The 21284-nt window shown below is 31.9% G+C and overlaps 1 protein-coding gene across 1 annotated transcript; it reads left to right on the forward strand.

The window, feature by feature from the left end:
• Positions 1-509: 509 nt before the first annotated feature.
• Positions 510-15135, forward strand: LOC111701237 (prolactin-releasing peptide receptor). Its single transcript, XM_023472428.1, has 10 exons — positions 510-633; positions 1259-1312; positions 1915-1970; positions 2517-2566; positions 4035-4087; positions 5376-5499; positions 6958-7151; positions 8072-8180; positions 11110-11234; positions 13436-15135. The coding sequence occupies exons 1-10, from the start codon at positions 599-601 to the stop codon at positions 13608-13610; spliced, it is 975 nt and encodes a 324-aa protein (XP_023328196.1). The 5' UTR covers positions 510-598; the 3' UTR covers positions 13611-15135.
• Positions 15136-21284: the final 6149 nt, after the last annotated feature.

Raw genomic sequence — 21284 nt, forward strand, 5'->3', positions numbered from 1 at the left:
GGATTGGATCAGAAAGTAAATATCAAATATTGTAGCAAGGTAAAACCGGATTGGATCAGGAAGTAAATATCAAATATTGTAGCAAGGTAAACCCGGATTGGATCAGAAAGTAAATATCAAATATTGTAGCAAGGTAAAACCGGATTGGATCAGGAAGTAAATATCAAATATTGTAGCAAGGTAAACCCGGATTGGATCAGAAAGTAAATATAAAATATTGTAGCAAGGTAAAACCGGATTGGATCAGAAAGTAGATATCAAATATTGTAGCAAGGTAAAACCGGATTGGATCAGAAAGTAAATATCAAATATTGTAGCAAGGTAAACCCGGATTGGACCAGGAAGTAAATATCAAATGAACCAGGGATGTAAAACATAGCTCCATCTTTACTCTTTGGCATTTTAAGCGTGTTTAACCATTTTCTCCTTTTAGAGGCAAATAAGTAGCGATCGAATCCGAATTCGATCAAGGCTCTCATTAAATATATTTTATTGCATTTAGGGCGGAGAGTGTCATGTTGAACAGCTGTTGATATTTGTACCAACTGTACAGACGACCTTCATACTACTGTACAGTACTGTAGGTATTCTCGGGGCAATGGGAAACTTGGCGATAGTCATAACATCCCTTAGGTAAATTATGATTTATTATATCAAGACTCATGAATTTACTTTTAAAAATTGCTTATTGCTTACACTCTCTGTACATTCTTATACTTCTGTAGATGTTTATACTCTCTGTACATTCTTATACTTCTTTAGATGTTTATACTCTCTTTACATTTATATACTTCTATACATGTTTATACTCTCTGTACATTCATACGTCTGAATATGTTTATATTGTCTGTATATTCTTTTACTTTTGTATATGATAATACCCTCTGTATATTCTTGTACTTCTGTATATGTTTCTAATCTCTGTATATTCTTGTACTTCCGTATATGTTTATACTCTCTGTATTTTCTTGTACTTCTGTAAATGTTTATAATCTCTGTATATTCTTATACGTCTGTGTATGTTTATACTCTCTGTATATTCTTGTACTTCTGTATATGTTTATACTCTCTGTATATTCTTGTACTTCTGTATCTTCACTAGTGCATTACATTATATCTATTGAAATGTAAATCTCTCAATAATGTATTCATTAAACAGTAATTAACCAAATATCTCATTGTAAACTATTAGAAATAAATATTTGCTCAATAATTTGTTAAACCATGTATTGAGATGTTTTTGATAAATTTTGTTCAGGACAAAACGCTTGTGGCAGAGTACAAACATGTACATAACAAACATGGCCTTCAGGTAGGATACATAACAAACATGGCCTTTAGGTAGGATACATAACAAACATGGCCTTCAGGTAGGATACACAACAAACATGGCCTTCAGGTGGGATAAATAACAAACATAACCGTCAGGTAGGATACATGACAAACATAACCGTCAGGTAGGATACATAACAAACATAACCGTCAGGTAAGATAAATAACAAACATGGCCTACAGGTAGGATACATAATACACATAACCGTCAGGTAGGATACATAACAAACATGGCCTACAGGTAGGATACATAACAAACATAACCGTCAGGTAAGATAAATAACAAACATGGCCTACAGGTAGGATACATAACGATACATAAAAAACATGACCGTCAGGTAGGATACATGACAAACATGGCAGTCAGGTAGGATACATAACAAACATAGCCCTCAGGTAGGATAAATAACAAACATGGCCTACAGGTAGGATACATAACAAACATGGCAGTCAGAAAATGTTCAGAGCCCGCATGAATTATTATAAAATTTCAAAGTTTGTATAAACTTTTCTAATTTAAAATAAAATCAAAAAAGATATGCATTTTTTATTTTTGAATACATTTTAAACAAATTTATTAAGTGATTTTGTGATGTGCTTGACTGCTGTTCCTCTCACCCCCCTCACAGCATTTTCTGGTAGGTTTTCTGTTTCTGGTTAGTTTGTCTGTTTTTCTGATACAGTGTTTTATGTTTTATGATACGTTCTTCTTTTTTTTCTACATTTTCTGTTTTTTAGTAATTTTTAAAAAATATTTTTTCCTATGTTTTGATTTTTTTCTGGAACGTTTTCTCGTTCTGGTTCATATCCTACTTTTTTGGTTTTCCAAATTGTAAGCAATTCCTTTTTAAAAGTTATTAAGTTATTAGAAAAAGTGTAAAACAAAGATTCTTAAATCCCTGAAAATAGGGTGAAATTTTGCTAGTTACTTTAACTTTATTTTAAATACAAGAATTCTATGATAATGGATATAAATGAATCCATTCTAAATACCAGAATTCTATGATAATGGATATAAATGAATCCATTCTAAATACCAGAATTCTATGATAATGGATATAAATGAATCCATTCTAAATACCAGAATTCTATGATAATGGATATAAATGAATCCATTCTAAATACCAGAATTCTATGATAATGGATATAAATGAATCCATTCTAAATGTATATTTGATTATTAGGTCAATGGTATTTCGGATCTCTCTCATGTAAAATTATCCCAGCGTGTCAGGTACTGTAAGCCCAGATTAAATAGATTTTAACCTTATAGTTTTAACCTTATAAACTTACTAAAAAATATAGAAACCCCCTCCTGGGGGGGGGGGTCCGGGTACCCCTCTCTAGGGATGTTAACGTTTTCATTTTGTTTAAACGATCGTTTCGTTATGAAAATATCGTTTTTCAAAACGATCGTTTTTATAAAACTAGTCGTTTCATTAACGAAAGTTAACGACGACACTTCGTTAACGATTGCTCAAGAATAGAGGAAACCGACCTGAAGGACATCTTTACTTATCATTGAGTAGTGTTAAAGAAAATATCAAGAAGTTTTAGCTCCCCCACAACTACAGGGTGTCCCACGAAACATGACAATAGCAAGACGACTTGAAAGTCGTCTTTGGTATTTGAATTTATTTGTGACATTTAGTCTTCTATCTACTTTAACATGTATGATTCTTGAAACAATTATCACATAATTCTCCTAGCCCTGGCATTTCCAAAAAGTGGTCTGCGTTTTTTGTGCTTTCAATATTACCGGAGATATAAAGAGTTTGGTTCAGATTTCAATTTTGTTAAATAAAAGCAAAATTGTCGAAATCTGAACGAAATTCTTCATATCTCGGGCAATATTGAAAGCACAAAAAAGGCAGACCATATTTTGGAAATGGCAGGACAGGGGAATTTTGTGATTATTATCTCTAGTATTTTACTTTTAAAATTAGGTTGACAAATGAACGCGGCAAATTATATCAAAAATCAAGACGACATTGAAGACGTCCTGCATACTGTCATGTTTCGTGGGACACCCTGTAGTTAACTTCATGTAAGACGACATTCAATAAAGTTGCATGTCATTTTTCTTGAAAAACGATCGTTTTTGAAATAACTCTTTAAAAGTTTGATATTTTGATTGTGGTTTCTCCGCCAAAGAGTTTTGCGCAAGATATTAAGATTCAGATTGTAAATACAGTTCTTTGAAGGTAAAGAAAATATTCACTTAAAAACAGAAGTTAATTAATCGAAATTAATTAACTAGAATAATTCTCTTTTGTCTAAAAAGAAAAACCTATGTGCAATGTGCATGGACCCCGCTTAACTTGATTATCAATGAGTTACTACTTAGTATTATTAGTAACTAGAAACCGTAATGGCTAATCTTACTGCAGGGACAGAAGTGATAAATTCTAATCATTCACAATTTATTGAGTGGCCTTTTCGATACCATTTTAAGAGTTTTGCAGGATCAAGAATAGATAAAGTATTCATGTGCATTTCTTTGAAATTGATTACTTTCAATTGCGGATTTGCAGATTTCAACTGCAGCACACAATTGGGGAAATTTTCTGAAAAAAAAACAATAATATCTTCAAAACTTACAATCTTTTAAAAGTTTAAAGAGTAAACTTTATGACAGGGCATACCCCACGTTTTATCCAATTATCTATCTATCTGTCTATCTATCTATCTATCTATTTCAGGGTATCAGTGTGTACATCTCAAGTCTGAGTCTAATGGCAATCGCTCTGGATAGGTAATATCTTTTTTGAATAAACATTTAAAGGGACTGTAAGCGTAATTTTGAATAAACATTTAAAGGGACTGTAAGCGTAATTTTGAATAAACATTTAAAGTGACTGTAAGCGTAATTTTGAATAAACATTTAAAGTGACTGTAAGCGTAATTTTGAATAAACATTTAAAGGTACCGGTAATTTTGAATAAACATTTAAAGGGACTGTAAGCGTAATTTTGAATAAACATTTAAAGTGACTGTAAGCGTAATTTTGAATAAACATTTAAAGGTACCGTAAGCGTAATTTTGAATAAACAATTAAAGGGACTGTAAGCGTAATCTTGAGTGACCCTTCATGCAGAGTTTGCTATGCCCGATTTACAACGGTGTCCTTGAAAGCTTTGTCTGATAAAGTATTAATTAGATATAATAATATTTTTCTTTCTTTAAACTGTTTATTTTCATTTTAGATGTCAAGGGTACCGTTGTAAAGCATGCATTGCCATATCTGTGTCAATTAAAAATAAACTCAAACTATTTTTGCATTCTATTTTTTCCTTTAGATAAAGATATTTCTGAAAGAAAAATTTAAGTTTTGTAGATCACGGTTTTTTAGAATTTATTTCAAGGTACTGCTCCTATATATAAATTTGGCTTGTTTGTCTGTCTGTGTGTATCCAATAAACGTCAAAACGGCTGAACCGATCGGCCCAAATTTTTTGTGGGACATCACGTGACCACAGGGAAGGTTTATGAATGATAAAAATTTTAAAAAAATGTGTTTTAAAGGTTTTTAATTTTGTAAAAAAATTAAATTCTTGAAAATTCGTGATTTTTTTTTTTAAATCCGCAAAAAAATTTTCTTCTTTGTTTTTAAATGTAAACAAAAAGAACATGTTCACAATTTAAATAGAAGATGGGCGCGAAGCGCCTTGAATTTCTAGTAACTCAAATTGGGAAAATTGTAGCCAAAAGAAACCTCCCCTCCCCCACGTGAATTGTATAGTGTATACGTCCATGAGATTATACTGATGTATTTATTGATATGCATAATAATTTATTGGCAGGTTGCTCAAAACCAATCTCTTCTTTATATTCAATTAAGAGCAGAAGAGAAAAATTAGGAATATTTAGATTATTTTAGCTTTTTCCGGGGGATTATGATTTTTTATATACCTACTACCTAGTCTCTCATCTTAACTTAATTATTTAAATTTGTTTTAATCACACTTTTTGCAAAATACATTGTTTATTGTTTTTTACGGGAAAGATTTTTTTTTATATTTAAACATATTTTTTGTTTTTAGGTTTGAGGCTGTATTCCAACCTTCTAAAAGATGGGCTAAATCCAAAATTGCAACTTTTCTCGCTATCATTTTCATTGACGCCCTGGCTGTTGTTATGATCTCTCCTTACTCCTACCATCTTCAGGTAAAATATCACTTAAAAGTGAAAAATTCGAGTTTCCATAAAAGTTTTTGAAAAATACTCTAAAAAACAAAATAAAAACCACCATAAAAAAATAGTTTGCTCTGTACGAAACGAAGCTCAGTATATTTTAAAAAAGAAGGATACAATAATGTTCTTATTAATCTCAATATAAGTCTAGCATATCTTATAGATGCTTATTTTGATAAAATAAATGCCTAATTATAGAGAATTATTAAAATAGACAAATATCCTGACCAACCACGAAAGATTTTAAAGACGTTCCACGTTTCTGTTCGGTTCAGCCGTGTTGGCACTAAAGACAAATGTGTTTAGGGTTTAGCAGAGATCCATATATTAAAATATAAATTTGGTGTTTGATTTTACGATTGTCAGAATTTACTTTAGAATATAGAGTTTTATGATTACAATAATAGTAAAACTATTTCTATAGTTTGATTTTGATTAAATATTTGTGATATGTCTTCATTTTCCTTCTGGTCACGTGATTTCCGTCTGTATAACGTGACAATAATACTGCACTGCCATTGGCTAAAGTTCGGGTGACGTAATACGGACTATATGTAATAATATTATCAACTATATATGATAAAAATGCAAAAAAAAAAATTTTGAAAATTATAACAGGAGCAAACCTAAGATTCTTAAGCCCCTGTGGGATATAATCGTTTTCAGATTGGTTGCGTATTTATTGAATATGATCTGTTTAATACTACAACTTTTATACAAAATTAGATATATATGAATTTTCGTATAAATTTGGCACAGTTTTATATCAATTTCTCGAGACAGGAACATCCTATAGATGTTTCATATGTATTGTTTAACGCCTGAGATTCTTAGGTGTCATTCTATACCCCCTTTCATTTTTCCTTTACAGTCCCTTTAAGGTTTATTGTATTGTATTGTTTTTGCCTCGTTTACTGTTTTTTTGACAATTTTTTTTATAAACCTAGAAACTTAGATCAGGCCAACATGAGACCTCGCATGCCCGGGGAGAAAGCTAAATATTTTTAACTTCCATTTTCTCTCCCCCCCCCCCTATCACGTTGTCGTTTTTACAAAAGTAATAAATTTTAATTAAGCTATACAGATCTGGAAGTAATTTAATGCAACCCACCCCATTTATATCAGACAAAATAGCCCAATCTGGAGGGTTAAGGCCAAAAGTAGGAAACATTGTGTAAATCGTTTTGTATACATCGTTTAGTAAATTTTAAACAATGAAATAAATTTTAAAATATATAATTAATATCTGAGGTTCTTGTTGAGCCTCTTGATGGTAACAACGAATTTAAAGAAGGGCCTTTGAACCCTTGCTTTTCAAAATATATTCACTATAGTTCATCCCACCTTATTCTGTTAACCACATGTAAAGACTAGTAGACTAGCATCCTTGAACCGGTTCAGACATGAAACTTTTAAATATTTTGTATTTAGCTGACAAGTTCTGGAAAGCGAATGTTCTGTGCGGAGATGTGGCAGGGAACCCCTCGTCTTGTATTCAGTATACTCACCTTCATTGTTCAATTCATCATACCCTTCACCGTCAGCCTCGTAGCATACCTCAAGATCATGTACAGGCTCAGGCAGAGGGTGGAGTCTAGGGTTGCACTCTCCAGACCTGTTGCTAGGTTAGTAATTTACCTGTAAATTATGGTTGATGGATGTACCGGGCTGACCCCTGAGCTGGAAAGGAATTGAGTCTTTGCTAATCCTTGTATATTCGCAACCCAATCTCGTAGATCTTAAATATTTCAAACCATGAATTCTGTTAGATCAATTGGTATGAGAATAAAATATTAAAGCATTCCGATATCAGGTTGCAAAGATATAGGAATTAGAAAATTTAAATTTGTAGCAAAGACTCAATTAATTCCTTCACTTGAGTATCGTTTAACGAATGTCGAGAGTTTAAGCATTTGTGTAGATTTTGATTTTAGAAATTAGAAAACAAAATGAGATTATAAAGAAATCAAGTAAGATATAATTTCGTTAAAATAGTATTGGCAGTTTTATAGCATTTATTATTCTTTTTTCTTTATCGCCCTCCCTTTACCCATGAATGTTGTAATTGTCATATTAAATGAAACACCTTATGCTCGTTTTCCTTTTTTAATCTTAAATTCTACCTCAAAAGTATTACGTTCAAATTGTTTTAAAAATTTATCATTTTGGTTATTTATCAATGTTTTTTGATCGAATAGGGAAAATTGGTATAATTTTATCTAAAACGGGTTGAAATATGATTTCAGGAATTGTGATTGTTTTTGACTAATATAAAATTGAATTTGAGGTTTAGATAACTTTATAATTTGAAAGTTCAATTTAGTTGTTATAGAAAGGTTGAAAAATATAAAGTTAATAAGTACAAAAAGTTGGTTATTCATCTAACAATTTCGGACAAGGATTAGTTAAGTTTTTAAAAAATTTAAGGAGTTGGAGAGAAATAAAATGAAAAATCAGAAACTTTATAATTGGACATCGAAAATAAGATTAAAAGTTAAAAAATTGTTATTCTGGTTATCTATGATATTATTGTATATATGTGTAGCCGGCAGGCCGAGCGAAGACGGAACCGTGTCAGAAGCCGAGTGCTGATGTCTATGCTGATGGTGTTTATGTTCTGTTGGCTTCCCCTGAACCTTATCAACCTTATCCAGGTAGACTAAACCTTATCCAGGAAGACAAAACCTTATCCAGGAAGACAAAACCTAATCCAGGTAGACAAAACCTAATCCAGGTAGACTAAACCTTATCCATGTAGACTAAACCTTATCCAGGTACACTAAACCTTATCCAGGTAGACAAAACCTTATCCAGGTAGACTTAACCTTATCCAGGAAGACAAAACCTTATCCAGGTAGACTAAACCTTATCCAGGTAGACTAAACCTTATACAGGTAGACTAAACCTTATCCAGGTAGACTTAACCTTATCCAGGAAGACAAAACCTTATCCAGGTAGACTAAACCTTATACAGGTAGACTAAACCTTATACAGGTAGACTAAACTTTATACAGGTAGACTTAACCTTATACAGGTAGACTAAACCTTATACAGGTAGACTAAACTTTATACAGGTAGACTAAACTTTATACAGGTAGATTAAACCTTATACAGGTAGGCTTAACCTTATACAGGTAGACTAATCCTTATACAGGTAGAATAACCCTCATACAGGTAGAGTAAACCTTAAACAGGTAGACTAAACCTTATACAGGTAGACTAATCCTTATACAGGTAGAATAACCCTCATACAGGTAGACTAAACCCTATACAGGTAGACTAAACCTTAAACAGGTAGACTTAACCTTATACAGGTACACTAAACCTTATCCAGGTAGACTAAACCTTATCCAGGTAGACTAAACCTTATCCAGGTAGACTAAACCTTATCCAAGTAGACTTAACCTTATACAGGTAGACTAATCCTTATACAGGTAGAATAACCCTAATCCAGGTAGACTAAACCTTATCCATGTAGACTAAACCTTATCCAGGTAGACTAAACCTTATCCAGGTAGACAAAACCTTATCCAGGTAGACTTAACCTTATCCAGGAAGACAAAACCTTATCCAGGTAGACTAAACCTTATACAGGTAGACTAAACCTTATACAGGTAGACTAAACTTTATCCAGGTAGACTTAACCTTATACAGGTAGACTAAACCTTATACAGGTAGACTTAACCTTATACAGGTAGACTAATCCTTATACAGGTAGAATAACCCTCATACAGGTAGACTAAACCTTAAACAGGTAGACTTAACCTTATACAGGTAGACTTAACCTTATCCAGGTAGACTTAACCTTATACAGGTAGACTTAACCTTATCCAGGTAGACTAAACCTTATCCAGGTAGACTTAATATTATCCAGGTAGACTTAATCTTATCCAGGTAGACTAAACCTTATCCAGGTAGACTAAACCTTATACAGGTAGACTAAACCTTATCCAGGTAGACTTAATCTTATCCAGGTAGACTATAGACTAAACCTTATACAGGTAGACTAAACCTTATCCAGGTAGACTAAACCTTATACAGGTAGACTAAACCTTATACAGGTAGACTAATCCTTATAAGCGGTAGACTAAACCTTATCCAGGTAGACTAAACCTTATACAGGTAGACTTAACCTTATCCAGGAAGACAAAACCTTATCCAGGTAGACAAAACCTTATCCAGGTAGACTAAACCTTATCCAGGTATACTAAACCTTATCCAGGTAGACTAAACCTTATCCAGGTAGACTAAACCTTATCCAGGTAGACTTAACTTTATCCAGGAAGACAAAACCTTATCCAGGTAGACTAAACCTTATCCAGGTAGACTAAACCTTATCCAGGTAGACTAAACCTTATCCAGGTAGACTTAATCTTATCCAGGTAGACTTAATCTTATCCAGGTAGACTAAACCTTATACAGGTAGACTAAACCTTTTACAGGTAGACAAAACTTTAAACAGGTAGACTAAATCTCATCCAGGTAGACTTAGAGTCTAAAACAGAAAGCAAAACTATAATAGGATGTTGTCAAGATTGGTTTGGTATATTGGCCTACCATTATTTGAAGTCATGTCAGCTGGGCCCTCCTTAGAGAAAATTATATTAGGTACTTTCCCAAAGGCACTATCCCAAGAGGCAACTTCCCAAGGATATTTTCCTTAGTGTCCACATCCCAAATGTGCAATTTCGAAAGCGCCAACTTACCAAGACTGTCCTAGCCAAAGCACTCGGCCCCTTGCCTGTTTTAGCCTATGCGCTCTTTCCCCATTGCCACCTTTGGGTAGTTGCCGCTTGGAAAATGTACATTTGGGAAGTTGCCACTTGGGAAGTCGCCCTTGGGAAAATACCTTTTGTAAAAGACAAAACACCCTTAAAATAGTATGGACAGAAAACCTATTATCAAGACTTCAAAATTGAACTCTACAAGCAAACAATTATCTCATTTATCTCTAGTGTTTTAAACTCTATCCACTATTGCACAGTAACTCACAATTGATAAGATTGCAAATGCATTTATTTATTTACATTTTGCAAAGGTCTCTTTACCAGAAATTTAGTGAAGAAAGTTATCGAATTTCCTCCTTTCCATAGATACATGTGCTAGTGCATTGGCAGTATCTATTTTACTCAAACTATTATCAGCGAAACTTCCTTAAAGGGACTGTGAGTGAAATTTCAAGTGACCCTTCAAGCAAAGATGTTAATATCCGATTCACAATGGTACTCTCGAAAAAGAAAATTGCGTAATACACTTTTGTAGAGCAACCTCAATTAAAGATAATGAGCTTTCAAAATTATAAAATCAATAATATCTACTTCAGACTTGATAAGATAAAGCGTTTAAAGGTAACAATTGTGAATCAGGCCTTGTCATCTTTGCATGTAGAGTCGCTTGAAATTACGCGTACAGTCCCTTTAACAAGATTGAAGCTTTTCTAGGGATCTAGAGCCTGCAGTGTGTCGAAAAACATCTGTTGATTTCTGACAACTTACAAATGAAAAGGGTGTTTCTTGCAGTTCAATGCTTATATGCTTAAATCTGTTCGTTTGAATAATATCCAAGCATGCTTCTGTTGTACAGGATCTTGGAGGTAAGTTGGACTGCTGGAGCTACTACTACTTCACATTCTTCCTCTGCCATCTCTTTGCAATGGCGTCCACCTGCGCTAACCCTGTACTCTACAACTGGTTAAACGATAGTTCATGGTAGGAAACAGACAAACATTACAGACAAACATCACAGATAAACATAACAGACAAACATCACCGACAAACATCACTGACAAACATCAATGACAACATTACTGACAAACATCACAGACAAACATCACAGATAAACATCACGGACAAACATCACTGATAAACATCACTGACAAATATCACTGACAAACATCACACACAAATATCACAGACAAACATCACGGACAAATATCACTGACAAACATCACTGGCACACATCATTGACAAACATCAATGACAAACATCACTGACAAACATCAATGAAAAACATCACTGACAAACATTACTGACAAACATCACACACAAATGGCACAGACAAACATCACTGATAAACATCACAGATAACCGTTTCAGACAAACATAACAGACAAACTTCACTTACAAACATCACTGACAAACATCACTGACAAACATCACTGGCACACATCATTGACAAACATCAATGACAAACATCAATGAAAAACATCACTGACAAACATTACTGACAAACATCACACACAAATGGCACAGACAAACATCACTGATAAACATCACTGATAAACATCACAGACAAACATCACTGATAAACATCACTGACAAACATTACTGACAAACATCATGACAAACATCACTGACAAACATCACACACAAATAGCACAGACAAACATCACTGATAAACATCACTGACAAACATCACTGATAAACATCACTGACAAACATCACTGATAAACATCACAAACAAACATAAAAGATAAAAATCACTGATAAACATCCCTGACAAACATCACAGACAAACATCACTAACAAACATCACAGATAAACATTACAAATAAACATCACAGATAAACATCACAGATAAACATTACAAGCAAACATCACTGACAAACATCACTGACAAAAATCATTGTCAACATCACTGACAAACATCACACACAATTATCACGGACAAATATAACGGACAAATGTTGTAGATAACCGTTTCAGACAAACATAACCGACAAACACCACTTACTAACATCACTGACAAACATCACTGACAAACATCACTGACAAATATCACTGACAAACATCACTAATAAACATCACACACAAACATTACGGACAAATATCATAGATAACCGTTTCAGACAAACATAACCGACAAACATCACAGATAAACATCACTGACAAACATCAATGACAAACATCATTGACAAACATTACTGACAAACATGACTGACAAATATAACTGACAAACATCTTACACAAATATCACTGACAAACAACGCTAAGAAAATCAATGACAAACATCAATGACAAACATCACTGATAAACATCACAGACAAATATCACGGACAAACATAACCGACAAAAAATTACTGACAAACATCACTGACAAACATCACTGACAAACATCTTACACAAATATCACTTACAAACATCGCTGAGAACATCAATGATAAACATCACTGAAAAACATCACAGACAACATCACAGACAAACATCTTACACAAATATCACTGACAAACATCACAGACAAACATCAAAACCTAACATTTCGGACAAAAATTTCAGACAAAATCAGCCAAACGGCAAAACAAATATTTTAGTTTAAAAAAATCAAGGAAATTACTCCAGTAGTCTTTGTTCACCCTACAAGGCAAAATTAACAAAGTGTTGCCTGTGTTTGTTTACATTGCTCCCAGAAATTGCAGTACATTTTAATTTAAACAAAAATATTGGGGTTCCTGGTGTATCTTCACTGTCCCAGGTTTGTTTTTTAATAGTTTGAATCAGAAAACTTAAATTGTGAATTTCATAATGTTCTCAAATCCACATAAAATATGATCATGACATTTTTTTTGCAACTGTAATCATTCTGCAGAATTCGTGGATTTTTAATTGATAACATTCATACAAAAACATTAAATTGTTATACAAATGCCTTTTCACAAAGTCGTATAATATAAAAGATGATATAAAATTGTCAGCTTTAGTTAAAAATATAAAGTTGGAATAAATGAGCAAAAATGCATGGAGATATTATTGTCTCTGACTCTTTATTAACTGCAGTTTCGCTGTTAAAGTTACTTTACAAGATAAAAAAACTTAACTTTTTCTCCAATATTTAAAAAGTTGAAATTTTGGTTTAACATTATATGTTTTATAAAAACAGAAAGTGGATTTATATAAAATAGTTAATGTTTCAGTTCTCTGCTTGATGTACGAGGACTGGTTGAGATGTGTACTCCATGTACTCCATGCACTCCATGTACTCCTGATATTGAGCAGGAGGAGGAGGAGATCGGTCCTGGAACTACCCCGTGCACAAACCAACTCAACCACGCTACATCCAGCATGCTGGTGGTCGAGTCTTGTGTTTAATTATAGTCGTTTTATTATATATCCAATATCAATGGTTTAAACCCCGCTGTATCCAACATAAAAGCGGAGTCTTATGTTGAAACCATGCTGTATCCAACATGAAAGCGGAGTCTTATGTTGAAACCATACTGTATCCAACATGAAAGCGGAGTCTTATGTTGAAGACATGCAGTATCCAACATGAAAGCGGAGTGTTGAAACCATGCTGTATCCAACATGAAAGCGGAGTCTTATTTTGAAACCATGCAGTATCCAACATGAAAGCGGAGTCTTATGTTGAAACCATGCAGTATCCAACTTGAAAGCGGAGTTTTATGTTGAAACCATGCAGTATCCAACATGAAATCAGAGTTTAATGTTGAAACCATGCTGTATCCAACATGAAAACAGAATTTAATGTTGAAACCATGCAGTATCCAACATGGAAGCGGAGTCTTATGTTGAAACCATGCTGTATCCAACATGAAAGATGTGTCTTATGTTGAAACCATGCTGTATACAACATGGAAGCTGTGTCTTATGTTGAAACCATGCTACATCCAACATGACAACAGAGTTTCATGTCGAAACCATGCTGTATCCAACATGAAAGCGGAGTCATATGTTGAAACCACTCTGTACTGTATCCAGCATGCAGGTCGTCGATTCCTTTGTTTAAACCATCAGCTGTATCCAACATGAAAATGTGCTGAATACAGACCACGCTGCATCCAGCACAAAAGCCGATTCATATGTTGAAACAACGCTTCATCCAACATGAAAGCGAATTCATATGTTTAAACCACACTGTATCCATCATAAAATCAGATATGAATGTTTAAACCACGCTGTATCCATCATAAAATCAGATATGAATGTTTAAACCAAAATGTATTTAACATGAAAGAGGAGTCATATGTTGAATTAGATCTAAAAACTCTTTATTTACTGATGTTGTAATCTCAGATGAATTCTTAAATGTTTTTTTGATTTAAAAAACTCTTTGCTATCATGGCACTTTATAACTGAAATTAAAAGATGGAATGCAAACCTCTTTTAAAGGAAGAAAATGAATCCGAAACGATGTTCAGTATTAAGCATTCAGTTCAATATGATTTTAAATTTGTTTTTATATAGACTACAAGACCGTGAAAATTGCACCAAGAAACCTTCTATGATTAATTTAAGAAAAATGTTTAGATTAGGGACATTGGATAAATCATTCAAAATGTTTAGATTAGGGACATTGGATAAATCATTCAAAATGTTTTGATTAGGGACATTGGATAAATCATTCAAAATGTTTTGATTAGGGACATTGGATAAATCATTCAAAATGTTTTTTAATTACGTGATATTGTAATGTAGAGTTGTAAAACTATAGAAGGTCGACGTTGAATAAATACGGTTAAATAAATAAATATAAATAATATAAACTGCAGGTTAATTATAATCATCCCCAAAACTGAAGTACTTAAAAATTACATGGGGAATTTCTATGTATCTTCCTAGACTAGAATGTTAAGTTATTTTTTTTTCAAAACTTTATTGTTCATTAACAGATACTTAAAAAAAGAGGTATTTAATTAATTTCTGAGTAAAAATTAAGTTTTTTTAAAATTTGTTTTTTTAAACATTAAAGTTTATCCTTTTGAATTTGAAGTGACAAAAAAAGAGAAAAAAATACTGTGTTTTCTGTGATCTACTAATATCAAAATTGTAAATTATATGTTCGTTAGGTACATATCCAACAGTATTATCAATGTTTTTGAAAGTATTTAAAGTGACTGTAAAGGAAAAATAAAAAGGGGGTAAAGGCATTTGATCGAGACCCATGAAAGTTCTATCTGATGTTCTTGTCTCAAGAAATTGATATAAAACTGTGTCAAATTTATACAAAAATCTACATATATAAAATTTTGTATAAGAATAGTAGGTTTAAACGGATCACATTCAGCAAATACACAACCAATCTGAAAACGATTATATCCCAGAGAAGCCTCAGAAGCTTAGGTTCTATTATTATTAAAATTTGATAATTTTTCATGTATAAAAGATATATTTGATAATATCATTTATACGTTCGTATCATGTGCAGTATAACGGTCACGTGATACAGATGGAGTCACATGATAATGATACTGCACTGCCATTGGTGGAGTTCTGATCATATGGTACGGACGGTACGGTTATATCTATTAAAAATGAAAAAATATTAAATTCAAACAATAATAGGAGCAAACTTCAGTTTCTTAGGCTCCCTTGGGAAATCGTTGTTTCAGATTGGTTGTGTATTTGCTGAATATGATCCTTTTAAATCTACTATTTTCATACAAAATTTAACATAAAGATTTTCGTATAAATTTGACACAGTTTTATATCAATTTCTTGAGACAAGAACATCATATAGAACTCTTCTGGGTCTTGATAAAATCCTAAAATGCTTAGGTATCAGCCTATATATACCCCCTTTCATTTTTCCTTTACAGTCCCTTTAAGCATGTTACAAATGTATATTTTTGTAAATTTGTATAAATATATATTGTAAAAATATTTGTTACTTAATTACTAAATTTATTCTAAGTTTTCAAATTAGCTCCATTCAAAAATCAGTATTGAAGAAGCGTTTTCTTTAGATAACCTTTTTGAGGGTTTTGATGGAAAGTTTACTTCGCAATATCGAAAACCATAGTATAGAAAACCATAGTATAGAAAACCATAGTATAGAAAACCATAGTATAGAAAACCATAGTATAGAAAACCATAGTATAGAAAAACAAGAATTGATCGAAAGTTAACGCTCACAGTTCGGGCTAATAGATAAAGTTTAATTTTTTCTTTTTCTTTTAATTATTAAATTTCCAAACGAACTGTAATTGGCCTGTTTCTTTTGGTGTACACACGACCTTTTACTTTATTATGAGTGTCTAGTCCATGGTCATGCAGATTTCTTAACAGTGTGCAGTTACTCTGTAACGTATTTCAGAATGAAGTGACATGCAAAGTTCCATGATGACTATTTTTCTTACATAAGCTATACAATAAAAAAATCTGCACTGAAAATTTTTGAAAAATAATTATTTTTAACAAATTACAAAATCTTTAGCGAAACTACTTAAGTCATCCAAAGGTTTAGAAATGTGCAATATTTATAGTTTAACAGTTTTAACCAAAAAAAATCTGTTCACGATTCTTATCACCAAACAATAAACACGACAATTCTACCTCTTCTCTCTTAAACAAAACAGCAATCTGCCAATGAAAAATAAATTGTAGATCGACGTGATTTTCATAAATAAACAAACAAACTATCATGGGTAAAGTGTAAAATTTAAAGGGAGAGACCGACTCTGTAACATATTTGAGCTGAAAGTGCAGTATTGTAGAGAAAAACTTTATGGTTCCTTTTTAATGTGTAATATTTTTAAATAAGAGCGTAAAGTCGTTTAAGCCAGCAGAAGAAACTTTTTTGCTATTATTTAATAACCTAGACAAAACATGAAAAAAACAATTAGTTTATAGCTTAATTTGCTGTTTAGGAACATATTTCTTAAGAGAAATGATCGATGAAATCTGTAGTAGAACCAATGAATCGATAATTTCATTAATATTAATAATATTTAATATATATTTCAGAAACATAAACATGATATTTAATGCATATTTTAGAAACACAAACATGATATTTAATATATATTTCAGAAACATATATAGGTAAAACTAACCGGTCTACGTGTGCATAAGAATAATTTTATCAAACGCACTTTTAAAAATGTAATGGTAAAATGTCTAATAAAAATCCTAGAACACTTGCTGTTAAAAGATTTAGGTAAAGTCCTCATTTTGAAAGCTAAAGGTTGACCCTAAACAAATTCTAAAAACTATAAGACCAAAAATATACGGGCCACCATTCAATACAGAAAAATGCTACTTAAGATTTAACGAACTACTTGGGTTTGGTAAACAATTTTTGTACATTTGTAATTAAACCAACTCACGAATTTCACTTTAATGATTAGAAGTATCTTTGTTTTTGCAGCTTTAACTTCTTTTTTGGTCCAGCTATTATACTTTCTTTTTAAGCAAATTCTTAAAGGAGTTACCGGCAATGTATAGTAGTTGAACTGAGAATGTAGTATTGTTGAATTTTTAGGATTCATTTGAGACATATAAAACGTTTTAATTATGTTTTGTTACTAAGTTTGAGCGCAAAGTCGATGTTCAAAATCATCTTTATTGGTAGTTACGTCTAGATAATTAATTTTTTTAAATTATGTAATAGTGACAAATTAGATGTTTAGGAACATATTTCTCAATAGAAATAGAAATGTTGCAATCAATTATTTTGTTTTCTTCATTATATTTAATTTCTAATTCTTTACTTTAAATAATAATTTACAATGTACAGTTCACACTTGATACCGATACGATAAATAAATTACAATTAACACTTTACAAAGGTTTCGAAGATATTGAAATTAGAGAGTTTGAGTTTGTGGAAAGTCCTTTTGGTTTAGTTCACTGTATATCCAACAGCTTAGAGTTAGAAAGATTTGCACTCCATGAAATATGTTCCAAAAGATTATTTTCCTAATTTAAAATGGAAAACAAAACTCCCTTAGCAAAATCTTTCTAGAAAACACAAATTGCAATTTAACATAAATACTCTCAAATTAAACCATTTATAGAAAAAAACTATTTCTAAAATTCATTATGCACAATAATCTTAATTTTGCGTCCAAGCCACTTTTTTTTTAAATAATCAAAACTTTTCAAGTTTAATCACTTTAACTTTGTAATTTGTTGCATTCAAGAAAACTCCATTTCTTCTGTTTGAGCTCTGACCGAGCGCTGTGCCGCTGACGGTTTTCCCTGCACTCTTTCGTCGTCTTCCATCAAATAAACAGGATTGGTCTGAAACATTGTGCTTACTAAGATATTAAAGTAAATTAAGTCTGAATAAAGCACGATCAAATAAAATAATACTACAGGGTGTCTGATAAAAAAAAAACGCTATGTTAGAACAGAATTGTAAAAATTAAATTTGTGAATTTATAAAGAATTCAAATAAAATTAAGGTAGTGGCTTGCAGGATGTGAGATAAGAATTGTTTTTTTCATGAATTTATTTAAAATTTTGCAGAACATTTTTTTCACACTTTTAAAGCAAGAAAAATTTATTGTAATAAAATAACCTTGAAATAAAAATATTTTACAGTAAGAGAATTAAAGCTTTTTCCATATTTGGTGTAATGTTATTAAATGTTTGTACTATAAAGAAGAACTGACTGTTAATCCGACTAAGCTCGGACAAAAATAAAAACGAAAAACAAAATTTCTTAATATCTGTATTCTGTATGCAAAGAAATTGAGTCTTTGCCACAAATCCAGTTTTTGTAAAACCTATATCATTGAAATCTCATGATGTAAACCATTGATATTTCAAACTTACATTATTTGATCTAATAGCATTTATAGTTTGAAATATTAAAGGTCTGCGACATTGGGTTGCAACAACATTGAAATTAGAAAATCAGAGTTTGTGGCAAAAACTCAATTCCTTTATTCTAAAATAATTACTCTAATCAGAATTTATTCAAATAGTTGTAAATTACTAATTAAATATTTAAGATAAGGGTTTTTGATTAATACATGAACAAAATGCATTGAAAAGTGTGGACTTCTAATGAATGAACTTTAATTAATTTTTTATGCTTCAATTTCGAATTTAAACATTTTTTCCGTTTGATCTTATAATTTAAATAATTAATTAATTAAATAATATGGCAGTTACTTTTTTTACAATTTTTCCCACGATTTAATAAATACATAATCCATACAATGCTGGGACTATGTGTGCTTTAACCACGGATAAATTAGATAGGATACAGTGTTCACACGGACCGCCCAGCCTTGTAGCCCGGAGGGGGTTTACTGTCAGCTGTATATTTCTTAATAATCAATTAATCGGTATGGATATTTTGGAGTTATCATTTATGTTCAGCACATACTGGTCTGCATTCACAGTTCCACAGTGGGTCTAGTTGGTTTCTTTCAGATCAAACCTGAAGCTTAGTCACAGAAATCATGGAAATCCAAATATTTTCTTGGCCCATTCTGCATTTTGACATGAACGCGCGGCTTTGAGCTTCTTCAAAATGACTTGTTAGACACCTGGTTTGCGCGTTAACCCTGTATCCTGGGTGGTTTATGCATGGATTTAGCAAGTACTGTCCATATTTTACCCAAGGTGAGAATACTAAAGGTTGAGGAAACGCACAACCGCTGCACATTTGATTCCGAGTTGGGCCAACCTTTGCGGTCCCAATTTTGACTGTCCCGCCCGCACAGTCAAAATTTGGCCCTAGCTGGTGCAACTAGGTTGACTCGGTCTGATTGCAGGCTGCTTCTTAGTTGAATTTATATTCACTAAAGCGTTAGCATTGCGTAAGGTACCCAGTTCACATCAATTCACTTTGATTTTACCTGTCTTTTAGTAATTAATTGATTTAAATCATCTTGACGTGCTGATCCCCAAACAGGGTTTTCAGATTCTTTTATTCCTCCAGACCCTAGCCTATCCTCATACTCCTGTACAGTGTACATATTTATATTCATGTACAGTGAACTGTTATAGAGCTCTGTAAATTGTGTACTGTAATAAACTCCTCTACAGTGTACTATATTTCTTATTCTGTACACCTATACATATACATATTCCTGTACCTTGTAAAGCATTATATTTTATACGTGTTGGTTAAATAGATTGAAATTACGAAATAAATGTGTACTTTTTGTAAAATGAAGAGATGTTTCACATTTTTTATGTGTTGTGTTAAGAATGCTAACAATTGCCACCGAATTTTTCAAATTGTTTGAAAACTTGTTTCTTCTGCAGCCTATTTTGTATAATTTTTACAAAAAAAGGAGTTAAAGTTCACTATTTTATAATATTTGTCAGTCTGAAAACAAATCAATTTTGCATATTTTCTCTAGATAATAGGCCAGATGATACATTCAGTTTATTTCTCGTTTTGCAGTGTCTAAATTTTAAATATATGTAATATGTAATATGGAATATGTAATATGTATTATGTAATATGTAATATGTAATATGTAATATGTAATATGTAATATGTAATATATAATATGTATACCCCAACAGTGTAAAACTTACTCTAGCTGTTTAAAAGTTGGACGGATACTTCAAATGAAATTAATCCACAAAACCAAGGAGGAAATCAACTCTCCTCAAATACCTGTAGTTTAAGAAGAAGTTTTCTGTTTTGCATTTTCATTTTTTTCATTTCCTCCTCCATACATGATTTCTTGTCCTTCTCCTTCTTTAATATTTTTATATAATCCACAGACGCCTTCAAGATAGAACCTTTGTTGTGCCTGCAGATATATTAATTATAATTATTATTTTATTATCATTATAGTATTAAACTTTTATTTAAGTTTTAATTGTTAACAAGCTTTTTTCAAATTACAAGCAATTAAAGAGAAGCTTTTAAATTGGACAGCTCTCTCTGTTTCGATGTTTTTGTTTATCAATGCTGTTTAAGCGCTTGATATATATCAAAATTAAAATCGAAAGTCGTTTTCTTTATATCGATAAAATCGCCTGTTATTATTATTATTATTATTATTATTATTTATCAATGCTGTTTAAGCGCTTGATATATATCAAAAT

Source organism: Eurytemora carolleeae, unplaced genomic scaffold (assembly GCF_000591075.1).
Source record: "Eurytemora carolleeae unplaced genomic scaffold, Eaff_2.0 scaffold44, whole genome shotgun sequence".
Lineage (NCBI taxonomy): Eukaryota > Metazoa > Arthropoda > Copepoda > Calanoida > Temoridae > Eurytemora > Eurytemora carolleeae.